Genomic DNA, 18,620 nt, shown 5'->3' with positions numbered 1-18,620 from the left:
ATCGTTTATAATTTCGCCACGTCTCTTTTAATGAATTTTTTTTACATCAAGTTCAGATTAAACCGGAGTTTTAAGGATCTCTGATAAAAAAAACATTTTTATTTTATGTTACATGGTAGTAATTATACACTAACTAATTTTGTTGGCCCTTGGGGACAAGCCTGTCAAAGGGGTTATATTCAGCCTGCATGTTCCCATCTCCAAAATATAATGGTGTCGTAGCACCATTTGAGATATTCCCCCCATTCAAAGTCCCATCAATCGTAGAATTGTTAGATATGAAAGAAGAGTTTAGGTTCACTGTCGATGTTGTTTTCAGTGGTGATTTTATAGGCAGCACTGCGTTTGCAACTGCTGGTCCAATTGAGGCTATGAGAGGAGTTGTCACTCCTAAAGGGGGCTGATTGAACATTTCACCAGCACTTAGCTCTAAATTCATTATATGTTGTTTCATCGTGCCTATTATATTTTCGTTATGCTCGGGAATTTGCCTTAGCTTGTTTATTCGCCTGATTGAATTCGATTCCATCTGTTGCTGAAGAACCGGTGATTGCATTCCCTGCAAAATTGATTGTTGTTGTTGTTGTTGATCAAATGTAAGATTTCCCATAGATGGGATCGAAGACAAGTTAGGCTGGTCGACTAAAGAGGTAGTTGATGGGGTATTGTTCAAAACGGATTGTTTTAGTGAGCTCGATTCAAGTTTGATGGTCAACTCCTTTGTTGCTCTTGTGAGTATAGACAATGAAGACCTTACCTCATTCAAAGCCGGTATATCCTCGATAGCACCTTTTGTTGCAGCCAATATGCTGATAATGGACTTGAGAAAAAGATTTGTTTGTTCGTAAATGTTTCTATGTACATCTGTATCGGAAGATGAGTTAAAATTTGGATTCTTGACTATAGTGAGACAATTTTCAACGTTTTTAGTTTGCTCCATCGAGGCTAGACACTGATTGGTCAACTCTTTCACTTTCATTGCAATATTATTAACACCAACAGTTTGCTCGTGTTCATTTTCATTGATTTGGTCCTCTGTCTCTGAATTCCTATTTTCAGCTATCATTATAGCACTCTTAGCAATTGCTTCATTCATCTGACTATAAACAACATGTGCAGCCTGAACAGTGTGGGTAATTAAATCAAACAACTTCTCATCTTCCATTACAGAGCTGTTTGAAGTTTCTGCCGCTTGTGAACTTGATATGCTTAGATCTGAATCTTGTCGATCCAGTTTAGAATGTTGCCTCGATAGCGAGGCTTGTCTGCTTGAGGCTACTTGAGAAGAACTTTGAGGGTTTGGAGCAGGAACCCTGTTAATAATGAAAGGCGGCTTATTTTTGGAAATTGAAGAATTATTGAGTCTGATTGAACTAGAACTATTGTTGACATTAACTGACTGATTATTCTGTGAAAAATGATTATTTCTACTTGAGAACGGGGCTATAATTTTGCATATGTTGGCTAACTCTATGAATAATGAGAAAAGAGTAAAGTAACTCATGCGCAGAGAAGAAATAGTAACATCTAAATTGCTCGATTTGAAATAAAGTTTTAAATTTTCAATATATTTTCTCAGATCTTTCATCGAATTGACCAATGAAGCCTTCAAATGAGCTTTCATACTTTCTGTTATCTGCTCATGACCTTTTTGCACAAACTTTCTTTCAACGTTGTCAAGCACAGCCAAGTAAACATTGAAATTAGTTTTGGACAAGCTTATATTTATGTTAAGTGATTCTAAGGTAGACAAAAATCGACGGTGAAAATAAACAAACTTTTTGGACATTGATAACAGAGTATCCAAGCTGATGTCAACTTTTTCAGGTAATGGCGACAGCTTCGAGGAATTCTCACGGTGTTTCAATTTCATGCTTTCATCCTGAGAAACCATCGAGTCTGGATTTGTGACAATTGTGGAAACGGACATATTGGAGTACATGTTCGGCGACACTATTTCTGGTGATGAAATTGCACCAACACCAGTCAAAGGAAAGCCAAACTTTCTTGTAGTTTGGTTTGACGAAATTGATGGTGTGGTAGATGAGGAGGTTGAGGATCCGACCTGAGAAGATATGGAGGATGAATTCGAATGTGCAAAGTTTACATCTTGCTGCCCATCATGAGGGCCAATAAAGTCATCTTGAGCGGCCACTGATGTTGTTGTAGATCCAGCTAAACTCGGATGACCTGCACCGTTTAATGTTCCGTTTACAGCTGTGTTTGAGATTGTGCTCGCATTTGCATTTGCATTTGCATGCCCTGTTACTATATTGGTAGTAGCTGTGCTGCTGGTAGTATTGTTGATATTACAGCTATTGTTTATGCTGGAAGTAACGCTACTGATACTGTGAGAGTTTGAAAGGGCCTCGGGATGATTTTGTGCTTGTGGATAATGAAGATGAGGGGCGTGATGATGATTGAGACCTTGATCTGACAACTGCTTTGAGTGGGAATTCACTGCAGAAGAGCTTTGCTGTCTAAACAAGCGGCCCATCCTTTTCTCTGCACGGGTTGCCCTCTGAGACTCACTTGTGCTTCTTGATCTCGTAGCTTGTGGCTGTTGATATTGCTGTTGCTGCTGTAATGTTTGCCCCGAGCCCGAACTGGACCCGTGTAACAGCTCCGCTGTTTGCGTATCCATCTGCGTCTGCGTACCTGTATCTCTGGCCACCAGCAGAGTTTGAAATACCGGATATGTGCTTTCAAGAGGTGCATAAGAACTGTGCCGGTCTGTCAACGACGGTTAAACATATGCAAAACATGCACCTATAAATCCCTTTCAGATCAAAGGAGAAAAAAACAAACGCGACACAAAATCTTGTCGTGGTTTACAGATTTTGCGACTGTCGACTTAAAAACGCATTTGCCTGTATGTTGACAGGTTATTAGACAGAATGATGAATAGGTGATGATACAATGGTGAAAGCTACTGTTATTATACAGGTATATGTACGTATAAAGACTACTGTTGTTGACGAACACCACTGACGATATCGTCCACACGAAGTAACATGCAAGCACTCTCGATGGCAGTCTTAGCACTTTGCTGCTTGATGACTTCAGGCTCCCAGATACCGTATTCATTCATGTCGACAATCTTACCGTTATCGCCATCGACACCCCATGTATGTTCGCCATTGGCGTGTTTGGCTCTCAGTTGCGAAAGGACTCTAATCGCATTACCACCGCAGTTTTGAATAAGGGTTCTTGGAATCACTTCAAAAGCATCGGCAACGGCTTGGTATGGCCACTGCTGGACACCTTCGATAGTTTTTGATTTCTCAGCCAAACCAACAGAGACTGCCATTTCTGTGGCACCTCCACCAGGAGATAAAGATGGCTCAAAGAAGACATTTCTTGTAACGGCCATTGCGTCCTGTAAATTCCTTTCAATTTCGTTTAGAATATCTTTAGAAGGACCTCTTAAGAGGACGGTACATGCTTTTGGGTCTTGGCATTTAATCAAAAACGTGAAGTATTCATCACCGATTAACTTCACTTCAAATAGTCCGCACTTGGTACCAATGTCACTTTCTTTCAAGTCTTCAACTCTATTCACGATCGTCGCACCACTAGCTCTTGCGATTCTATTATTATCAGATTTCTTGACTCTTCTTAACGCTGTACAACCCCCCTTTAAGAGATAGTGTTGTGCTAAGTCAGAAACCCCTTTCTCCGTTATAACCAAATCTGGCTTGAGTTCCAAAATCTTTTCACACATTAGTTTAACTTGCTCTTCCTCAATTTCTAGTAATCTGTTCCAGTCTGACTCGTTGGTAATTTCGATATTGGTTTGTGATTCACCTTTCTTATACTCAAGTGGACAATCTAATAATATGATTTTTGGATTCTCGATGTTTCTTTTCATCTTTGGGTGAACGACATCCTTGTTCAACAAGATACCATCCAAAACCACAGAATCGTCAATTTCTCCACCTGGTATCTTCTCAACTTTGACGTATCTCTTCAAATCAATCTCCTTGTAGTCTCCATCTTCTACCATCACATTTCTGACCGCTTGCAGTGATAATTTGCACATCTTATCAGACCATTTGGCAATATATTTGGTTCCAATGGAAGCAGAAATCAACTTGATTAACTGCGCATCATTTGTCAAATCGATTGGCATGGAGACTTTGTGAATAATTTCCAAAGCGTCGCTCAAGGCCTGTTTCAATGCTTGAATGATAACAACTGGATGAATGTTTTTTTCAATGTAAGGGTATGTTTGTGCAAGAATTTCACCCGCTAATATAATAACAGAGGTCGTACCGTCTCCAACTTCTTCGTCTTGTGTTCTACTTAATTCAATCATTGACTTTGCAGCAGGGTGCGCAACATCAATTTCTCTCAAAATTGCATGTCCGTCGTTGGTCAACACTATGCCCCCCATAGGATCTAGCAACATCTTAAGCATGGCTTTAGGTCCAAGACATGATCTGATGATATCTGCAACTGCTTTTGCAGCTGTGATGTTTTGAATCTGGGCTTCTCTACCCGATTGTCTCTGTGTGGATGTGTTCAAAAAAACGACAGGAGCTTGCATTTTAACAACTGAAACTATCTAGTGGCTTTTGATAATGAATCAGCTCTTTCAACTGGTTTCTAAAGCAAAGCAAAGAACAGCCCAACACACCTTCTATTCTAGATGATCAAAGTCGCCGCCACTTCAACCTGGAAAAAGTGAACGAGAAAAAATATGGTAAAAATGCGAAAATCCTAAACGGGAATGAAAAATAATTTTATTTTTCATCTCTGTTGAATATGCTCTGGCTTATTTTAAAAGAGAAAGATAAGACAGAAGCTTGCGAGAAAAGAATACCATCCAAACTAGTCACACTTAGCAGCTAAAATACAATGGCCACATCGGTAAAGACAGGAGAACTTTTAGAGTGGTTTCAGGATCCTGCGAATAGATGCTACTTCAATAGTGATCTGCTGACAGTCAAACCTTCACCTATTTCTTCTGGGGTGGGAGTATTCGCCAAGAAAACACAAGCCGTTATCCCAACCGAGGATGATGTGGAGGAAAACAATTTACTGTTAAGAGTACACAAATCAATGGTTTTGTCGCCTCAAACGTCTACCATTTCCAACTTGCTATATGATCATGGTCTGTCTGGTATGTACGGCCTGGTACTAGCGTTTATATATGAAAAGGAAATGGGTGATAAGAGCCCTTGGTGGGTATATTTGAAAACAATAAATTACAATGACGATAAGGGGAACTACTTACTGCCCCTATTTCTACACTCCGAAAAAGAAAAGAGTATTTTGAAAGGAACCGAAGTAGATTTCATGGGTGGTCTTGACTCCGACGACTTATTGGAACATTTTCAAACAAGTTGCCAGTTTGCTGAAGATGTGTATGATGAAGTTGGGATTGCTGTTCCGAATGCTTTAAAAGAAGAAAACTTGAACGAATTTGCGGCAATAACTCTGGCTGTGGCATCCCGAGCTTTTGAAATCGACAACTATATTGCGTTAGGGTTGGTTCCAGGAGCAGATCTATTCAATCATGACGCATCTGGAGAAGAAAATGTTCATTTTGTGACGTTAGGAGAGGTATGTCCTTATTGTGGTAAAGAAGATGGATGCGGGCATGAAGACTATGGTCCTCCTGAAAGCGAGGAGGAGGAAGAGGAAGAGGAAGAGGAGGAAAAAGAAGAAGTCTCTAGTGAGAGAGTGGAGGGAGATAGTGAAGATGATGGCTCTGATGCCGAAGTAATTGAACAGTTGGATGAAATCACCATGGATTATGTTGAGCAAATCGAAAACGAATTGAAAGAAGAGAAAGAACGGAAGGACGCCGAAGACCAAGAGCAGAGCGAAACAAGTGATGATGAAGACGAAGAATTTGACCATAGTGAGTTTTTTATGAACCCGGACGAGTGTTGTGATATCGTTCTTGAAAGAAAGATAGTGAAAAACAAAGAGGTGTTCAACACTTACGGAGAACTACCCAATGCAGTGCTTTTGGTTAAATATGGGTTTGCAGTAGAAGACAACATCTACGAAAGCCTATGTGTAGGTCCACAAATTGTGAACTTTCGTAAGGAGAACCCCCACCTTGAAGAACGTTTCGATTGGTGGAGCTGTATGGGCTGGATACTACTGAGAGAAGAGGAGAAGAACAATTCAAAAGACGAAGAGGAAGGAGATGATTCTGATGAAGAGGAGGAGGAAGAAGAAGAAGAAGATGAGGAAGAAGAAGAGGAAGAGTCCTGGTTATTCCAATGCAGGGTAGATCATCCAGGCAAGGCCAGCACACAGCTACGTGCTGTCGCAAAATTGCTTACGATGTCTACTGTCGAATTTGAAGCAATGGTTGCAGACGAGAGCTGCGACGGAGAAATGATAATGAGGGAGTTGGCCAACAAAAAACCGACCAAGGAAGGCAAGGTGCTGCTGAAAAGATGGATTCAGGAGAGATACGCTACCGTCGGTGACGGGAAAACTAGAAGTGGAGAGCTCAAGCGACAGCTCAGAAAGACCGACCCACATAGCACCCGCTTCTGCTTTATCACTGCAGTCCTCAACGAGAAAAAGTTGCTGGAGAACGCCCTCCACAATATCAAATAGTTCCTTCGAAGCAAAAGTAGTTTGTAGACCTCAGTCTCTATATACACAGCTGGTTCTCACAGCAGCAAAAAAACATGTACTTATACAACATTTAGAAATGTCGCGTAACGACACACTTCACTGTCGCACTGTACTTTTCTCAACTTTCTCTCGCGAGCTCCAGCCAATACATTCTCTCCCCTCTCCCGTTGACAATAGCCCGTCAGCCTGAAAGCAAACATCAAACTGAGCATATGGGAGCTGGCAGATGCATCATAGACCCAGGACGGTAGTAACAGGTTACAAGCCACATATAAAACTTCACTGTATAGTGCAAACACCGCAATGCTTTCTGCGTCCGCATCGTTGTCTACTGCAAGAACAAACATGGCAAGGAGATCACCAAATCTTGCCAGAGCCAGAAACGTACTGATGAAGAGTAACCAACGCCAATACCAAAGACACTACTCATCCGAGGTTCCAAAGGAGCCTAAGCCATTTTCATTGACCAAGTTTATTTTCAAGCTGTCGTTGTTGACAGCAGGAATCTATGGTACTGCTGCGACGGCGGCTTTGCTATATGAACCATTACAGGAGCCATACCTTGAATACTTCCCATACGGTGAACAGGTGATGGACAAGATTGATTATGCCTGGAAGCATAAACAAGAAGTAAAGGATTTTGACTACAAAAAGTACTACAACACCACTTACTCACAGGTGGCCTCTTCCATCAACGACACTGCCGCAAAGGTGGGTCTCGACGACTACATCAATATCCCACATAAAGGAATTGAATCAATTCCAGTGACACCATCTACTCAGCAGAAATTGGCAGAGGACAAGAAAAAGGAGGAGAAGTTTTTAGTTTTGTCCAATTCTGATGCAAGCAAAGAAAAGAAAATCACCCTTCCTTCGATTTCAATCAAGTCTGACGATCCAAGAATCACCAACTTGGTTGCCTCTTTGAACAGCCTAATCTCCGAGTTCAACTCCTCCAAAATTAATGAGCAGTCGAATAAAGTTATTGAAAGCATTGTTTCTAGCGTGAATGAGCTTTCTTCTAAGTTTGATAACAAAGAAATCAATGTCTTAGCAGAGGAAAAAGTTGCTTCAATCAAGCAGAAGTTAGAGCAAGAAAAGACCATTCTTGTTTCGAACTTGGCTAAGACTGCTGAGCAAACAAAACAAGAATTGGAAGCAAAGCACAGGGAAGTGCTGTCCAAGGAAATTTCTGAAACTGAAAAAACACTTGCTTTAGAATACGACAACAAGTTGAAAAAGAAGGAGTTGGATTTGGTTGACAAGTTCAGCAAAAACGTTTCTTCTAGGATCGAAAGCGAGAGAAACAACAAATTGAAAGACTTAGAAATTTTATCGAAGAGGATCGATGAAATAGAGAAGTTTGAACTTCAACTATCGAAAGTTGCCACCTCATACACCACTTTCAAGGAGGTCAGAAAATCAATCTCGAAAGTTAGAGAACTACTCAACTCAAATGTTTCCTCTAACATCCGTGGTGAAAACTTGGTTGCAGAAATCAACAACTTAAAAGAACTGACCAAACCTTTAGACAATGACTTGATCAATGTCACCCTTGAATCCCTTCCATCCGAGAAAGAATTATTAATAAACGGTGGTGTGTTGACACAGGCTCAAATTTTGACTAGATGGGAGCTCTTGGCTCCAGAGTTGAGATCTGTCTCCTTATTACCTGAAAACCCAGGTATTTTGGGATATGCTTCCTCTAAGATTTTCTCCAAATTTCTGTGGTCTAAATCTGGTGTTCCAGTCCAGAACGATAATGATTTAATAGGCAACGATGTTGAATCCGTTATTGCTAGAGTCAACAATCACTTGCAAAAGAACCAGCTCGATAATGCTGTCGAAGAAGTCACCCACTTGAAGGGTGTTGCTAGAGAACTTGCAAACGATTGGTTAGTTGATACAAGACGTAAGCTAGAAATTCAATTCTTAGTTGACCTTCTTTCGACAGAGGTAAACATAAGCGCATGATTCGATGATTGCCCACCACTTTTATAATATCATACATACATACATACATACATATATATATATATATCTTGTTTCTTTCTTTATATAGCTTATATCTGCTGACTATTATTTTTTTATTCTTATAAACTCAAGAAAATTGCTAGACTAAAATACTATTGTCACAATCAAAGTGTGCGGGCCCGCCTGAAAACAAAAGCTGAGTGTGCCTCTCCTTCGATCTTTGAGTGTGTGGATGGCTGAAAATGAAATATTCATAATGAACTAAGAGCAACGTCCTTGTACCCCTGTACTGTTATCCCTGGTCCTGAGCCAACAAGGCAATCACCCCCACTACTCAAAACCATGTCAGATAAGACTGCAGCACCGCAGGTGTATGGAGCGGATGAAATTAACGCTGTTGTACTAGATCCTGGCTCTTACACAACTCAAGCAGGTTATGCAGGATATGACCAGCCATCAATTGTTACTCCATCATATTATGGCATCCACACAAACTCAGAAAGCGGTGAAACTACAAAGGTGTTTGATGAGAATCTGCTCTTTTCAAGACCAAAGGATGGTGCTGAAATTAGGTCCTTAGTCTCCGACAATCTTGTAATAGATTGGGACGGAGCGATGGATCAGTACCGATACCTTTTCCAACAACTTGAGATCAACCCAAGAGAACAACCACTTCTTTTAACCGAGTCAACTATGAATAGTTACAAGAACAAGATAAAGGCCATGGAATTTTTCCTTGAAGAGGAGCAATTTTGTGCCTTTTATTCTGTCAAACAGCCAACATGTGTTAGTTTTGCACACGGTAGACCAAATTGTTTGGTTGTTGACATTGGCCACGACCTTACTACTGCCACGCCTGTGATTGATGGCTTGTGTTTGAGAAATCAGGTGAGAGGAACAAAATATGCAGGCGCATACTTGAACCAACAATTGAGGCAGTTTTTAAAATCAAAAGCTGTAGATTATAGTGCTCCATTTATGGTGAAAAAGAAAGAGGGCGTGTATTGGGAGAACAACCAGACCAAGCCGATATTTGAAACCATCAGCAACATTGACAACATACACCCAAGTGTCAGAGACTTTTCCTACCTTAGAACGCTCAGAGAAATGAAGGAACTATTGTTGGAATGTTGTACTGACGATGAGCTTACGCTTCCAGCGGACGCAGAAAAAGAGTTAGACAGTGAACGTACTAGATGGTTTGAGTTACCAAGCGGACTCAACGTTCCCTTCACTGCATACGAAAGACACAAAATATCGAATTCTGTCTTCAATCCTAGTGACACGCTTTGTGATGTCGTTGAAAACTGGGAAAATCCTTATGACGGTAACATCATCAATACCATCGGAACTAAGAACGATCTTACCAGCAAAGAGTACGTACCACTTAGAAGAGCAAAGAAGACTGAGGATGAAGAAAATAATAACGGGAACGCCGGTAAGGATGAAAACTCACAGAATCCATCGAACGACAGCAATACAAAGGACAACGGGGCGATACTCAAACACGAGAAAAATGACTCCTCTGTGGGAGTTACTGATCTCATTCAGAATGTGCTAGAGAACTTGGACATTGACTTGAAGCCACAACTCGCTAACAACATTGTGTTGACCGGATCGACGACTTTGATTCCAAGACTGAATGAAAGACTAAACAACGAACTTTCGTTGCTGAACCCGAGCTTGAAGATAAGGGTTCACTCGGCAGGTAACACGACCGAACGAAAATACGCCTCGTGGATAGGTGGGTCGATTCTTTCCTCGTTGGGTACGTTCCACCAATTGTGGGTATCCAAGGCGGAGTACGATGATGTTGGACCAGACCAGCTTATTGTCAACAGATTTAGATAGCACCGGAAAAAAACGTGAGATAATACGTCAATCATTCTGATAGAAAAAAAAAGATATATAGTCTTAATATGTATTTATACGTGCGGAGACCAACCGCCTCAGCGACCAGCCGTTAGCATGCGCAGTCCTGATCGTTGGTGGTTGATCTTTGCGATAGATCAACAGCGACGCTTTGTTTGTTTTTACCTGCCCCATGGCCCTTCGACACCTGCGCCTTGAAGGGCATTTTCAACGCAATCTGCTTGAACAACTCCTGAACGTTCTCCCCCGATTTGGCACTGACCTCGAAATACAGTAACCCTAATTCATTAGCAAACGACCGTGCCGACTCTTCGGACACCTGTCTCTCCTCCTTCAAATCCAGCTTGTTACCAACCAATGTTATCAGAATGCTGCTGCTGGCCTGCTTCTGCAACTCTTTGATCCAGTACTTGGCCTTTTCCAGAGATTCGCTTTGCGTGATATCGTATACCACCACGGCGGCTTGCGCATTTCTGTAGTACATCGAGGCCAAGGATCTATACCTCTCCTGGCCCGCGGTGTCCCAGATCTCAAACTTCACTATCAAGCCGTCGTCAAAACCCTCCTCTGCTGGTGCCAATGATTCCCCCAAATCATCACCCGTCAACTTTATCGATTGTGTTAGAAAGGCAGCCCCGATAGTCGATTCTCTGAACTCGTCGAACGAGTTCTTCACAAACCTTTGCACTATCGACGACTTGCCTACTGCCGACTCTCCCAAAAGCACCAACTTGAACTGCGCTTGCCTCACCTGTTTCTGTGTCTGCGACATGTCTGACGATGGAACCTTAGAAGTATAATTATGATATCTATCTGTCTGTGGACCCGATACGTGACGAAACGGAACGGAAATATTGCTGCAACAACGGTGCTAATGCCTGCTCTTGGAAATGCGCCACTGCCTCTTTGCAATCAGCAGCTGTTTTATCGTCCTTCTGGCCAACCTGTGTCTGGGAACCCTTCTGTGCCTTCCATCTCACATGAAGCAGGCATCCTGGACCCTGTGAAGGCCAGAAGACCTTTGACTTTATCTGCTGCGACGGCCGTCGCGGGCAAAAAAATAAGCCGGGAGGGTAGTTTGTGGTTTCGCTTTCCTTGCACAGTGAAGAAAAAAAAATTTGCTTGGATAAAAAAATCGAGATCATCTAGTGCCAGCTATTGTGTTGTGAGTGTTTTATTCCTGGTGCCTACAAGCCAAACAGCAAACAGCAGACAAACAAGATGGCTGCTAGAGCACAGTTTGAGAATTCCAACGAGGTTGGTGTGTTTTCCAAACTCACCAACTCCTACGCCTTGGTTGCCGTTGGCGGGTCGGAAAACTTCTACTCTGCCTTCGAGGCCGAGTTGGGAGACGTCATTCCAATCATCCACACAACGATTGCCGGCACAAGAATAGTGGGCCGGATGACGGCAGGTAACAGAAGGGGGCTTTTGGTTCCTACGCAGACCACTGACCAGGAGTTGCTCCACTTGAGAAACAGTCTTCCGGATAGTGTGAAGATCCAGAGAATCGAGGAAAGGTTGTCTGCCTTGGGCAACGTCATATGCTGCAACGACTACGTTGCGTTGGTGCATCCGGACATTGAGCGTGAAACAGAGGAAATCATCGCAGACGTCCTTGGTGTCGAGGTTTTCAAGCAGACCATTGCCGGCAACGTCCTTGTCGGCTCTTACTGTGCGCTTTCCAACCAGGGTGGGTTGGTCCACCCGCAGACGTCCATCCAGGACCAGGAGGAGTTGTCCTCCTTGCTACAGGTGCCCATTGTTGCCGGTACCGTGAACAGGGGTTCCAACGTCGTTGGTGCAGGCATGGTCGTGAACGATTGGCTAGCTGTTGCGGGTCTAGATACCTCTGCCCCGGAGCTCTCTGTCATCGAAAGTATCTTCAGACTCCAAGACAACCAACCGGACGCAATTGGCTCCAACCTCAGAGACACTCTTATCGAAACCTACTCTTAGAGTCCTTGCCACTGCTTACCTCTTCTGCTAAACACTGTATAATTCCGATCTCTTTATTACATCTATAATAGAACATGAATAAAACATGTAAAAATGCAAAAATGCAAAAAAACAAAAAAAAAGCTTGTCGGGGTCGATCGGCCAAATTTTGGGAAATCGTGTTGACCTCCTTTGCATTGTTTAAGTATCTCACGTTCCACGTTTTGATGAGCATCAAACACCACCAGCATGGCACACTTCTCCTTCCTCTTGGAAGTTCCGCCCGCCACCATCCACTGTCACTAAGAAGGTGTTTTCCTTGGACAAAGACTGCATTATGAACTTTGTGGGGTATGTGTCACATGATTTTGAGGAAGAGATTCAGTTCGAACAATTGGTTACTAACATACCTGTATTTGCGTCCGTTTGCCGTTATTTCGTGAAGCTTGCCGACTATCAGCACACGTTCGGCTGCCTGGGATAAGCTGGCGTTGCTGTGTGCAGCGTCAACAAGTGCACAGACACCAATTGAAACAGCAATTCCTGATTCTCTGCAGCTGCTGCTCTCGAAATTGAAGTACTACAAGAAGAACAGCAGTGGCAATTCCTCGGACATCATATCGAACTCAGAAATTCAGGTGTTGTTTGCACTTTGCAACAACTGCTCGAAGTTCAAAAACCAGTACCAAGCAGATGTGCTTTTCACTGTGCTATGCAAGTACTTGGTGAGCTCCCCAAGGCAGAAGTTCAGATCCATGTCATGCTTCCTTAACGACGACTTGACTCCTTGGACGAAATTATCGTATGAACTTACGTTGGCATTGATCAACTTGACAATATCATTTCCGAAATTCAGAGACACCTTTTACAACGTTCTGGGGGACTACATCGGGGGAGTAGACTCAACGATAGTTTACCATCAGTTTTCTCTGCTAGGTGTCATGCAGGCCTTGACTGTAAAACCAGAGATTATCAATAAGAACATCTTCAACTTGGTCATGTCGGTTTTCACAACAAGCTTTTTTGACACAGTAGAAGTTACCATAGCCAACATCACAAGCCCGCTTGATATTGATTTGATTTATTCATTCAATGATCTTGGCCTCGAGTACTCTTCTTTATTTTTCATTGACTTGGTCGAGCGTTTCCAGGTCGAGTACCTGAAAGTGTTGGTTCACTCGGAAGGCCATCTGTCCCTAATGGATTATCTGCTGAATGCTCAATCTATATCTTATTCTGTTGCGCAGGATAATACTGATACTTTGAACTTCATTTTGCAGTTTCAATATAAGGTTGAGGATTTTATCTCAAATTCAAACGAAAGGATTACAAATTCAACTTTGTATCGCCGTAAGACTTGTTTGACCACATATGCTTTTGCCTTGGAAATCTACAGTTTGAACGTCAAGCTCTCTAATATTGATCTCAAGTTTTTGAACCTGAAGATCTCCTCATACCTATCCGACTTTATGGTTTCGATCGAGGAGGGCTCTCCGGTTGCTTTGGATATGATCACATCAAACTTATTACTAAATACTTTTGGTGCTGGCGCAATTTTGTCCGAAGAAAACCAGGCAACGGGTCTGACTATTGTCAAACACTTCCCTGTAATTGTTCAAACGATTGTTATGCCAAAAGACTTTGTCAAGAAACTTGCCACGACTGTCAAGTACTGTATGAAAAGCTTGTCAAAGGATGACGCTATTTCATTAATTTACACATTGATTAATATGCTTGGCGACGGCAACCACAATAACGGTAATAACAACATTAACTCCAATATTTCGACAAATGCTTCCTCAGTTGTAGATGCTTTTATGGTTGAACGAAATGATTTGATTCCACAAAATATTGTAACTTCGGTTGTAGAAATTACCAAAGCAGCGAATGATGAATCAATTATTACCTTGGTAACTACTTTACTATACCAAAAAATTAGTCCTAAATCTGATGAGCTCAATTGTATTTTGCTGGATGGTTTGACAGAATTTATTGATAACATGAGCAAAAAAGATTTTGCCTCATTGTTGAAATATTACTATGATGTTTCTGAGTCCACGTTGAAGGACAGTTCAAGCTACAAGCTGAATATTACAACTTGGACAAAGTTCTCAGAAGCAATGGCAAAGTCGTCCAATGATGAACTCTATAACCTATATTTGAATGGTTTGTTGTTTCAGATCATCTCCAAAGGTGATATTGATGATCTAGAACATCACAGACCTAACGAATCAGTCACCGAATCGGCTAGGGAAATTACTCTTTTCTTGAAACCTCTTGCACATTTATTACCATCCATTGATGAAAAGCCAAGAATCCCAACTGACAAAGAGACCATTGGTAGATTTCAAAATGCCTGGTTCAATTTGGCGGTTCACGGATTTGCTTATAACTCTCCGTTATATGTGAACTGTCTACCCGAATTACTTAGAATTGCACATAATACTCCTCCACTAGCCTCTGAATTCACTTGGAATAGAAGTGAAACATCGATCGAGATGAACACTATTTTGAGAAGAGGTACTTCCAAAACATCAGAAAGAATTCACAAAGATGTGTTGAAAAATTTAGTTTCTCTCAAAGGCATAGACGATAGAAATGTTGATTCACAGGTCTCAAGGCCTGGCCTGATGTTTTTGTCATCATCGCTAATGGTGGAGATGTTAAGAGTTCAGACAGGCGATTGTTCCAAAATCTTAGATTACATGTCAGATCCTTCGGTAATAATTGCCCATCTACATCACAATATTGCGATTATCGCTTACTATTGCTGTTCTCAATACACTGAAAGATTGTTGAAGAACACATCCTCTCTTACTATGCCAAAACTCACAAACCGGTTGAAAAGCATATTTATCGCTTGCTGCCACAGAAACTATGAACTACAGAATTGTGCATTTAAATGCGCAGATATCATTTTAGGTAAAATCCCATCGTCTTTGTGTTATGATGAAAGTACGTTTGCCTTGCTGGACATTTTAGGTTTATTGTTTCAAAGTATTATCGATGCGGATACCAATGAGTACGAGCCTATGACTCAATTTAAGTCTAGAGTGACAGATATTGATTTACTCTTGTCCGACTCTTATGCCTGGAGACAGCAAACTCTTGACGTGTTCACTAATAGGGCAACTAGATGGATTGGAGCTGCTCTGAAGTCTTGTGACGGTGACATGAAAACTGTCCTTCGCTCTTACGTCAACAAGGCTGATGCTTCTCATAGAACAATAAATTTTGGTATTTCATTTGCATTGGATATGGCAAGTAAAATTTTACCAAATGATAGGGAGTTCTATCAGTTACAAGGCATTCAATCAAAAAAACTAAACACTACTGCTGGCTTCCTGTCACACACTCAGTGGCATTCTGGCCTCAAATTTTTGGAAAATGGGTTTAGAGATCTAGATGCTGTAATTCAGTACCTCGATAAAAGAATCGAAACATTCATATTGCAAATGAACACAAAATCGTTGACTAAGAGTGACATTCATCGTGAGTTTACTGAGCTAATGGATGAAATCAGTAGAACAATCATTTACGTTCCTGTAAAAAAGTTGAACTACGTCAAATGGGTTGTAGACATTCCATTTCTAGTTTTTGATTCTCACTCAATTGAGCACAGTATTCCAATTTGGCTCAATATTATGAAAGAAAAATCAGAACTTGCAGATCATGTTCTGTCATTTATATTGCAAAACTTTGAAGTTACTGTTGTCAAAGGGATGGGTTTGTATTCAAGAAAACAGGACCTTCATAACCCACAGTTTAATCCTATGGAATATCTACCAACCAATAAGGTAATTGTTGAACATAATTCTAAAACTGCATCTGCTTTGTTAAAGCCTCATTTATTGTTGATAAGATTTTTGTCTTCTCACTTTCATGCCACAATGTATCAAAGTGACCATGTCCTGGATATGTTCACAGAGTCGCTATTGACAGCTATCGATGGCTTAAAATCAGCAAGTTTACATCCATATGCTCGTATGGCTCGTTTTGAGCTCATCTACCTGGGTTGTGAACTACTGAAATATCACAAGTCATTCACCTCTCCATTAAAACACAAGGTTATTAACACAGTACTGGTTGGTGCATTATCGTGGTTCACCAAAGATGTCACTACTCCGTTTGGAAACAACAAGTTGAAAATTAAAGCAGATTTTGAAATTTTGAATTTGGTGGGAAATTTTTTCAATAGCATTTCGTTCAAGGAGATTTTCCATGAGCAGAAAAGAGCCGTTTTATTACTCTTTTTGGACGATGAAATAAGCATTTTGAACTCCTGGATTAATCCGTTGGGTGGAGCAGCTGCCACATATAAATCATACGCCAACTATAAATTTGACGACAAAGTTTTACGTGACTGTTATCTCATAAGTGGTAAGCTTGCCATCAATCTAGTTACGAGATATGAAAAAAATGGAACTCTAGCTTCTTCCATGATAAAAAATTTACGTTCTTATATCATAAACAACCCATTCTCTGTGACCGATATTCCTGCTGCAGTCGAGTATGTTGTTGACTCTGATGTTCCGGCAATTGTCGCCTGGTCGTCTGCTGCTCCTATTGATGCTATTAACAAATTCTTGCCGCCATACAACAGAAACTCGTTAGTATTACAGTATGCTATGCGTTCGATTGAAAGTTTTGATGTGCATTTGACATTTTTTTATGTTCCTCAGATTGTCCAAACTATGAGACATGATGATTTAGGATACATTCGCAGATTCATTTTGGAAACTGCAAACGTTTCGCAATTGTTTGCTCATCAAATTATATGGAATATGGCAGCAAACTCATTTAAAGATGAAGATTCCACCATTCCTGATTCCATAAAGCCCACTCTAGATGAGATCAGGGAGACTATGATTAAGACGTTTTCAGATTCTGATAGAAGCTACTTTGAAAAAGAGTTCTCTTTCTTTGGTGAGGTGACAGGAATCTCGGGAAAATTGAAGCCGTTTATCAAAAAATCAAAACCCGAAAAAAAAGAAAAAATTGATGAGGAAATGTCCAAGATTAAAGTTGAAGAAGGTGTCTATTTGCCTAGTAATCCTGATGGAACTGTTACTGATATTGATAGAAAATCAGGAAAACCTCTACAATCTCATGCAAAGGCTCCATTCATGGCCACATTTTTTATCAAAAAGAAGAAAGATCGCATTGTTAAAGATGAAGTGGTTGATAGTGATGGCAACAACTTTGAAATTGTGAAGACAAGTGCTATCTTTAAAGTTGGTGATGATTGCAGACAGGACGTCCTAGCTCTTCAATTGATATCTATGTTCAGAACAATCTGGATGACTCAAGGTGTTGATGTATACGTTTTTCCATACAGGGTTACAGCAACTGCCCCAGGCTGTGGTATTATTGACGTTTTGCCTCATTCCATTTCAAGAGATATGTTGGGTCGTGAAGCAGTCAACGGGTTGTATGAATACTTTATCTCACAGTTTGGACCAGAAACGTCTCCTGAATTTCAGCGTGCTAGAATTAACTTTGTTAAATCGTTGGCTGCATACTCCATTATTACATATCTACTGGCTATCAAAGATAGACATAATGGTAATATTATGTATGATAATGAAGGTCATATTCTGCATATCGATTTCGGATTTTGCTTTGACATCGTCCCCGGAGGTGTTAAGTTCGAGCAATCCCCATTCAAACTGACCAGAGAAATGGTTAGAGTAATGGGAGGTAGCGTGAATACTCAGGCCTACAAGTGGTTTGAAGAATTGTGCGTCAAATGCTTCCTTGCATGCAGACTACACATGGACTCTTTGATTAACATGGTTGTGCCAATGTTAGAAAGTGGATTACCATGTTTTAAAGCTGCAACAATTAAACATCTAACACAACGGTTTGCTCCAAATAAGAACGACAGAGAAGCTTCAATTTATATGAGAGGTTTGATCAAAAAATCATTTGAAAGCTTTGCAACTAAGGGGTATGATGAATTCCAAAGATTAACCAATGGTATACCTTACTAATGATTTCTCCTTCGAAGAGGCTGCTTCTTATTGAAGCATATAAATTTGTACATAAATGCGTAGTTAAATAAATGAACGTTAGAAGTAAATGAAATAAAGTAAATTGGAGAACAGAAAGTTAAGCCGTCAAGGAAAACCTTGAAAAGTTGAGCATACGCTGAGTATCGGCTAAAATACTATACGAAAGAAATGAAAGAAGAAAGCAGAAAGAAGTAAGTAGAATGGTATTATGCGAAA

At 40.9% G+C, this 18,620-nt stretch overlaps 8 protein-coding genes across 8 annotated transcripts; 5 read left to right on the top strand and 3 right to left on the bottom strand.

Annotated features, from left to right (window-relative positions):
* Nucleotides 1-63: 63 nt before the first annotated feature.
* PICMEDRAFT_16146 (hypothetical protein) lies at nt 64-2,715 on the bottom strand. The gene has a single exon (XM_019161104.1). It carries the CDS (start codon nt 2,642-2,644, stop codon nt 134-136), a length of 2,511 nt encoding a protein of 836 aa, XP_019017343.1. The 5' UTR covers nt 2,645-2,715; the 3' UTR covers nt 64-133.
* Nucleotides 2,716-2,890: 175 nt separating this feature from the next.
* Nucleotides 2,891-4,600, bottom strand: PICMEDRAFT_16145 (hypothetical protein). The gene has a single exon (XM_019161103.1). The coding sequence runs from the start codon at nt 4,547-4,549 to the stop codon at nt 2,966-2,968; it is 1,584 nt and encodes a 527-aa protein (XP_019017342.1). The 5' UTR covers nt 4,550-4,600; the 3' UTR covers nt 2,891-2,965.
* A 212-nt stretch (nt 4,601-4,812) lies between these two features.
* Nucleotides 4,813-6,728, top strand: PICMEDRAFT_16144 (hypothetical protein). Its single transcript, XM_019161102.1, has one exon. It carries the CDS (start codon nt 4,861-4,863, stop codon nt 6,583-6,585), a length of 1,725 nt encoding a protein of 574 aa, XP_019017341.1. The 5' UTR covers nt 4,813-4,860; the 3' UTR covers nt 6,586-6,728.
* A 130-nt stretch (nt 6,729-6,858) lies between these two features.
* PICMEDRAFT_16141 (hypothetical protein) lies at nt 6,859-8,689 on the top strand. The gene has a single exon (XM_019161101.1). The coding sequence runs from the start codon at nt 6,910-6,912 to the stop codon at nt 8,578-8,580; it is 1,671 nt and encodes a 556-aa protein (XP_019017340.1). The 5' UTR covers nt 6,859-6,909; the 3' UTR covers nt 8,581-8,689.
* A 233-nt stretch (nt 8,690-8,922) lies between these two features.
* PICMEDRAFT_72313 (hypothetical protein) lies at nt 8,923-10,431 on the top strand (the record flags this gene model as incomplete). Its single annotated transcript, XM_019164157.1, has 1 exon — nt 8,923-10,431. The coding sequence occupies one exon, from the start codon at nt 8,923-8,925 to the stop codon at nt 10,429-10,431; it is 1,509 nt and encodes a 502-aa protein (XP_019017339.1).
* A 112-nt stretch (nt 10,432-10,543) lies between these two features.
* On the bottom strand, nt 10,544-11,224 carry PICMEDRAFT_72312 (hypothetical protein; the record flags this gene model as incomplete). The annotated part of the gene is made up of 1 exon (XM_019164156.1): nt 10,544-11,224. One exon carries the CDS (start codon nt 11,222-11,224, stop codon nt 10,544-10,546), a length of 681 nt encoding a protein of 226 aa, XP_019017338.1.
* Nucleotides 11,225-11,648: 424 nt separating this feature from the next.
* On the top strand, nt 11,649-12,489 carry PICMEDRAFT_16139 (hypothetical protein). The gene has a single exon (XM_019161100.1). The coding sequence runs from the start codon at nt 11,674-11,676 to the stop codon at nt 12,409-12,411; it is 738 nt and encodes a 245-aa protein (XP_019017337.1). The 5' UTR covers nt 11,649-11,673; the 3' UTR covers nt 12,412-12,489.
* Nucleotides 12,490-12,694: 205 nt separating this feature from the next.
* On the top strand, nt 12,695-18,619 carry PICMEDRAFT_16138 (hypothetical protein). The gene has a single exon (XM_019161099.1). It carries the CDS (start codon nt 13,146-13,148, stop codon nt 18,381-18,383), a length of 5,238 nt encoding a protein of 1,745 aa, XP_019017336.1. The 5' UTR covers nt 12,695-13,145; the 3' UTR covers nt 18,384-18,619.
* The last annotated feature ends 1 nt before the right edge of the window (nt 18,620 follows it).

This window comes from Pichia membranifaciens (genome assembly GCF_001661235.1).
Source record: "Pichia membranifaciens NRRL Y-2026 unplaced genomic scaffold PICMEscaffold_3, whole genome shotgun sequence".
Taxonomy (NCBI): Eukaryota; Fungi; Ascomycota; class Pichiomycetes; order Pichiales; family Pichiaceae; genus Pichia; species Pichia membranifaciens.
This window is presented reverse-complemented; position numbering and strand designations above follow the sequence as displayed.

Excerpts from the sequence above, each read along its gene's own strand:
- PICMEDRAFT_16141 (XM_019161101.1), top strand. The coding sequence starts at position 6,910 with ATGCTTTCTGCGTCCGCATCGTTGTCTACTGCAAGAACAAACATGGCA.
- PICMEDRAFT_16145 (XM_019161103.1), bottom strand. The coding sequence starts at position 4,549 with ATGCAAGCTCCTGTCGTTTTTTTGAACACATCCACACAGAGACAATCG.
- PICMEDRAFT_16146 (XM_019161104.1), bottom strand. The coding sequence starts at position 2,644 with ATGGATACGCAAACAGCGGAGCTGTTACACGGGTCCAGTTCGGGCTCG.
- PICMEDRAFT_16144 (XM_019161102.1), top strand. The coding sequence starts at position 4,861 with ATGGCCACATCGGTAAAGACAGGAGAACTTTTAGAGTGGTTTCAGGAT.
- PICMEDRAFT_16139 (XM_019161100.1), top strand. The coding sequence starts at position 11,674 with ATGGCTGCTAGAGCACAGTTTGAGAATTCCAACGAGGTTGGTGTGTTT.
- PICMEDRAFT_16138 (XM_019161099.1), top strand. The coding sequence starts at position 13,146 with ATGTCATGCTTCCTTAACGACGACTTGACTCCTTGGACGAAATTATCG.